The sequence below is a fragment of the Terrapene carolina genome, unplaced genomic scaffold (assembly GCF_002925995.2).
Source record: "Terrapene carolina triunguis isolate 2854851 unplaced genomic scaffold, T_m_triunguis-2.0 Scaffold68, whole genome shotgun sequence".
Lineage (NCBI taxonomy): Eukaryota > Metazoa > Chordata > Testudines > Emydidae > Terrapene > Terrapene triunguis.
The window spans coordinates 41,837,201-41,843,911 of record NW_020664419.1 but is presented as its reverse complement, the minus strand read 5'-3'; the positions used below and the strand labels follow the sequence as shown (position 1 = coordinate 41,843,911).

General features: G+C 42.3%; 1 protein-coding gene across 1 annotated transcript in view; it reads left to right on the top strand.

The window, feature by feature from the left end:
• Positions 1 to 219: 219 nt before the first annotated feature.
• The window catches only part of TES (testin LIM domain protein), a 42,538-nt gene continuing 36,046 nt past the window's right edge, over positions 220 to 6,711 (top strand). The window contains exon 1 of the mRNA XM_024207101.3: positions 220 to 358. Within this exon, the coding sequence (XP_024062869.1) occupies positions 332 to 358 (27 nt within the window). The 5' untranslated portion in view covers positions 220 to 331. The remainder of the gene's footprint in view (positions 359 to 6,711) is intronic.

Genomic DNA, 6,711 nt, shown 5'->3' with positions numbered 1-6,711 from the left:
GAGGCGCCACGCCCCCTGCGTCGGGCCTTTTGCAAGCCCCAGGCTGCGGCTCAGCCGGCAAGCTAGCTGGAGCCCGGTGGGAGACTCTGATTGGCTCGCAGACCAGCAAGCCGCTACACCGGGATTGGCTGGGGAGCTGCCTTTGTTCCCTTGCCACGCCCTCTGCGGCAGCCGCGGCCGCAGGGCAGCGGAAGTTTGAGTGCAAGAGCTACTCTGGCTGGGCGCAAGCAGGGGTGAGGCTAGCGCAGCCCTAACCACATCCGCGTGCCGCTGGTGAGCGTCTCCCGCTGAACCTCCGCTCGCGTAGCCTGGTTCCCAGCGGAGAGAGACAATGGACTTGGAGAGCAAAGTGAAAAAGGTACGGGCGGGGTTTGCTGTGCTGCGCTGGGCGGGCTGCTGGGTTACCTGCCCCGGGCGCTCCTGGGGCGGACAACGCTCCAGATCCCCGCTGCTGCTCCTCGTTGTTCTTTTCCTATATAGCAGCAGCCCTGGCTGCTCTCCTCGCCCTCCCTCGTTCAGATCCATCGCAGCCGCTGTCCTGTCTGATCGGGAGGGAATAAATAAGCTCACTACACAGGAGAATGCATCTCCTGTTTCAGTCATAGCTAACGGGGGGAGTATGGGCAGGATCTGCTTGAATTATGTTGACTTTTCCCTCAAGCTGCTGCTGTCTTCTCAAGGGAGTGAGAGTTGTGCCAGTTAATTGGGGCTCTTTGAGTTGGATCCGATTAGAATATGAGGTGAAGATCTCCAAACCCACAGAGCATAATGCATGGCCCCTCCCTTGTTCTCGCTCAGGTTTGCTAGCTTTGCTGTTAGCCTTCAAAGACTCGTAAATGTGGGTAGTGGTGGTGGGTATGTGAGAAAGTGGTGGCTGGGAGGAAGTTGGTAACTTGTTTCCGTTTCTTAAAGTAAAAGATTATAGGAAAGGTTGTTTAATGTGACCAGATTAAACTCGTACAAAATGAGAGGCACTGAATGACTAGTTTACTAACCTACTTACTGCTGTCACCCACTGTCCTTCCCCAGCCCCTAAGCCAAAGAAGGTTTCTCTCCACCTGCAGTGGCAATTGTTTAAATACAGAAAATTGCTCTCCAGACCTATGATCCTGCAGCCCATAATTTTTTTTATCTGATAGGAAAACCCAAAAAATTTAGTGCCATATTAGAACAATTGAACCCTGAAAAAAATAAAAATACTTGACATGCTAACCTGTGTTCATGTATATACTGTGTATAAAGGGCATCTTCAATTAAATCTTTAGCTAATTCAGTCAGTCAGTATAGTTTAAGGATACTCTAAAGACCAATTGACTCATTTTGGGGAGAAAATTCCATTTTGAGTCAGTTATGATTTCATTTTCTGTATGTCTTGTCTATTGATCTTGTTTTATTGACATGGAAAACAGGCTCTTTGCTACGCGATATCAAACTTTTCTTTGGGACATCACAATTATTTGATTTGGAGATAAGAAAAGCATACGGAGAGAGTCAAAGTTCTAGTTTAATGCAAATTTCTTCAGTAATGAATTTTGGAAAGGCAGATGGAATATCATGTGGAATTCTGTAACAAGGATGCCTTAAATAGATTTTTGAGTGGTCATTGATTTTTTTCTAGTGTGGTTTCAACTTAACTGATAATTTAAAAAGGAACCTTGCCATTTCATTTTATCTAGTTCGGCAGTTTTCAGACTGTAGGTTGGGACCCTAGAGTGGGCAACCCCATTAAAATGGAGTCATGACCAGGGCTGGCTTAGACTTTCTGGGACCCAAAGCTGAAGCCTGAACCCCACTGCTTGGGGTTGAAGCCAAAGCTGGAGGGCTTCAACCCTGGGTGGTGGGGCTCAGGTTACAGGCCACGTGCCTGGGGCTGAAGCCTTTGGGCTTTGGCCCCCCAGCTCACGGTGGTGCAGCTCAGGCTTTGGCCCCTCCTCCTGGGGTCATGTAGTAGTTTTTCTTGTCAAAAGGGTGTCACCGTGCAATGAAGTTTGAGAACTCCTGATCTAGTGACAAATGCATGTGTGATAAACTTAAACCTGGAAGCGTCTTAAATAGTTATGTCAAAACTTGTCTTGAGGAACAAAGGTTGTGTTCAAGTGTGAATGTTTTACATTTTTGCGGTACTGTATTTGGCTAGGTACAGAGATTTATAAATGATTTTATTGCTTTTATCCAAACCTGCAGACATCCAAAATGTTCTTTTGTTTAGAAAAAAGTGGAAATGATGTTTATAAGAGATTTAAGAAATGTTGGTCTATTAGAGAGAAACTTACCAAAATGACAAGGGTGTCATGGGACTGTGGGTTAACAACTCATTTCTGACTCCTCAAGTATAACCAATATGCCTAATTCTTCTTAACCTTACACTGAGTTAGTGTGTGGTGATGTAATCTCTATGGAAAAATTGATTAATGTTGTATGCAGATTCTATAAAATCACTTAGGCCCTGATCCTGCAATTGACTGTGGGTAGGTGCAGCCACACAGAGATCCATTGATTTTAATGGGGCTGCACAGAACGGCAGAGATGTGCCTGCACAGTCTCTTGTATAACTGGAACCTTAATTAGCAAAAAAAAACCTCAATGTTTTTGAATGCAGTTATGAAATGCACTCTAAGCCCCTGTAAAATATTTAGATGTTTGACAACCTCAAGGTCCCCACTCTTTCTGAAATATTACTTCATCTTTGTACATGATGAAGAGCTGGGGGAAGAGTAAATCTAAAGTTTCAGACCTGTGTTTTCATAGTTTAGCATATCAGTTATGATAACCGATAGAACCTGACAACACCTACTTTTGCTTAATAGTTTGGTATTGGTTTGAGCAAAATGGTCATGGGTGAACACCTGCTTTAAATCATACAATAGGTAATGGAAATAGTGAAAGATATTACACACAGGGCTTTTGTTTGTTCTGTCTTGTTTTTAACCCAACTTTCACTTTTCTCTCTCAGACTCCAAAGCTAGTCTTTCACCAAACACTTTTCTGCAGATATCCGAGACCTACAAACTTTGAAGCTGACAATAAAAAGAGCAGCATGCTGCATTTTCATAAGTTAACCTTATGAAGTCAGGGTTATGGAAGACTCCTCCCAAATGTATACATTAATAAGAAACTCTCCATCGTTTGGTTTATCACCTCTCCTCAATTTTTTTTTTAAACAAAAGAATACATTTACATTTCTCAAAAGAAAAGAAAGTAGCCCCAACAGATCAGCAACAGGATGAACTGAAAGCTTCACTGTGTGATCCTGTGTTTAGTAGTAAATCACCAGCCCTCATTGTACAACTGCTTTTCTTTCCCTAATGGGGGGGTGGAATAGTGTTTTGATTAAAATTGTTTTATACTGCCATGAATTTACAAAAGGGCCACAGCCCTGAATTTCCACATTACACATCAAATGAATCCCTGCTGTCTCCTTTCTTCCTAATGCCTTCTCTACTCTTTATTGAACCCCGTTTTCTTTTCTCCCATTTCTCTCCAAGCCCCTTTTCACTTTATTTTCTTAACACTTTTACCCAGCTGTCTTTGTCTAAAACAATTAATCAAAATTATCAATAATGCCAGTCAGGTTTGCCACCCCAGAGTTGACAAGACAATTGAGTAATCACTATGTCCAGACTGAAGAACGTATTCTCATTTTCTTAGGGAGAAACTTGGCCTGGTGTCTAGTCAGAAGTTAGAAATGGATGTGGTTGTATCTGGTGCCCTAAATCTACCATGTAGTTGGTGCACAACAGTAATTCATTGTCCTGAAAGTTCAGTTCTAAAAAAACAAGGGACAATGGACTGAGCAGAGTGTGGCATGAAAACTCCAAGAGATACAATGTTGAGACACTAGAAATGGAAAAGACACATCCATTGACAATTCAGTATTGGTTTTTCTATAATATATTGAGTATCTTGTTTACTCTGCTACTAAATACACCAAGTGATGAAGCTTCTAAGATACTTCTAGGGTTCCTCTCAAGCTCTAAGGAACAAAATCAGAGCCTATAATTCTTCCTCTCTACTCCCACACACATTGTCTTTCCTGTCTGTCAATGGCTATTAGGCAGGATGGACAGGGATGCAAAACCATGCTCTGAAATGTCCATAGCCTCTGTGTGCCGGAGGCTGGGAATCGGTAATAGGGGATGGATCACTTGATTATTACCTGTTCTGTTCATTCCTGTGAAGCACCTGGCATTGGCCACTGTTGGCAGACAAGATACTGAGCTAGGTGGACCATTGGTCTGACTCAGTATGGCCATTTTTATGAAATCTTTCATTGCCTTTAATTTGGACTAAAATAATATCAAAGCAAATGCTTACTGAATTGCCGAATTGGTTCAAGTGTAGGTTTTATTATTTTTTTAACTGGTTCAAACACTGTTTTAGGGATTTGCTTTGCTGTAACTGGATCCATTTTAACAATAGGTATACTGGCACAGCTTTTTTAAGAGTATATCTATGCTGGACAATTAACCAGGGCTCTTACCCAGGTTTTAGCCTTAACCCCTGTACCATCTATCCAGGTTTGGAGGTGCTTTAAGTCCAAGCTAGCTGGCTGAGTGGGGGCCATGGGTTAGAGCCCGGGCTCCACTTTAAGTTGAGCTGGTACCTGCTCACTTTCCAGAGAGGATACAGGCAAAAATCATTGAGTCCTATGCACTTCCCACAGTTTCTCTCTTCCCATCTCCTCTCCCCCCCAGGATAGGCAAGTGTTCTTACAATTGACTGGGAAAGTTCCTAGTGCATCTCAGAACAAAGAACCATGGGATGTTCCCCAGACACACTCAGGCAAGTGCACAAATGGTGAGGATGCAGTAATGTGGGTAGATCACACCCAAGCTAGACTCAGATTCAGGTGTGCTTACTTGAGTTAACTGTGCCGTATAGATATAGCCTAATATACACAAGCCCAGAGACTACTTCCCCTCCAAACCAAGAGATGAGATGGAGGATACAAAGTAGCAGGAAGCTGTGCTCTCGATCCACGCCCTTCTCTTTTAAAACTGTTCTGTAGTTCAGTTATTTTAAAATCCTCTTTGAGGAGAACTCCAGTGGGGAATCAAGGGGCACAAGCAATTCAGGATCAGGCTCTGGCTTTTTCCATCTTAACTTAGTAATGAATCTGCCTGCTCTGTCGTTCTCATTTCAGCTCCCCCTGAACACTGAAATTCTTCAGCTGTCTAACTCATTTGGCAATCACTAACTCAATCTTCTTTGTGTGTGTGATTCTGTGATATTACCAACCCATGAGCTCAGACTGAATCAGCACCCCAGAATTCAAGAGATTTGCCCTAAAAATCATGAAATTTACAAACAGAATAAACATGGTAGGGTTTTTTTAGTCTGTATCCTATTTTCTGAACTACTCCCATTGTGTGTGTTGTGACAATTGCAAGCTAAATTTTCAACCTGTAAACCACAGGTTGAATGTGAGCATACAAAAATGCAGGTCTCTGCTCTCCCCCCTCCCCAGTGCCTTGTCTTCTCTAGCAGCTGCCATCCAGGCTACAGGGGAAGGGACTTCCTTTGGGCTGTTACCTCCATTAACTCCTCCTCCCTGCACTGTGTTGGGGGAGGGAAGCCACTGCTGCCCAGCTAAGGGGAGTTCCTGAGCTAGCTACCTGTGTACTCATGAGATTGAGAGTCCCCCAAAACTGCCCTGAAATTGCAACACTGACAATATTAACAGTACAACAGTAGTTGGAATAAGTAAACTTGGTTCTCTTCTTTTTAATTTCTTATTTTAATTTCACTTTCTAAATATATAAAATTTCATCTTTCCACTCTACTCCCCACAAAATTACTTTAATTCAATAATGATTTTAAAAAAGTCTGATTAAACTAGGGATAATGAAAATGCCTTGTATCTAAAGAGGGGACGGAAGATTATACAATAGAACTAACCTAAAAAGTACAGTACGCTGAATATTTGACGACATGTTAGGCATATATTGTATTTGCTAGAAATAGTAGTTTGTTTAGTCTTGTTTTACAACTTTAACTTAACTATGGGGACATAAGAAAACTGAACAGTTACACTTCATTAAACTCCCTGTTAAGACCTTTGTTCTAAGGCTTTGTCTACACAGGCACTTTGTCTGCCAACAAAGCTGCTGCGCTCGAGGGGGGAGGAGTAGGTGGAAGTTTTGTCGGGGGTGGGAAGCTCTCTCCTGCTGACAAACAGCAACTACACTGCACGCCTTTTAGTGGCACCTCAGTGTAGCCATAGCTTAAGTCTGAATTGGCTTTGCCCTGTCTGTTACATTGGTGAACTTCATAAAATGAGTCAGTAGGTCATAGTCCATCCTGCATTACAAACTATGTGATAATGCTGTAAGCATGGCTTCCCAGAGGAAAGGAAAAGCTGTCAATGAGTACTATTATTCTGTACATCTTCATGGTATAGTACTTACTTTGTAAAAATGTCTACATAGTTTATAATAGAAAAGATCAAAGCACTGCTCTTAAGTGTGGAATGTCTGCTTCCTCTCCATAAATAGAATGCCAAAATACTCCAGTATGTTGTAAAACTGAATGCAAATGGAGAAACAACTTTGGAAATCTTTAGTAAAGGTATTTGAGAAAAAGCTCAACACTAACTTGACACTTAAAGTACACATGGGAGCAGTTTACTTTGTGTTTTGCAGGGCATGGTTCAGTAATTGCTCTTGAAATACACTTCCTGTTTGTGACACTTCTGTTTGGTTACTACTGCCA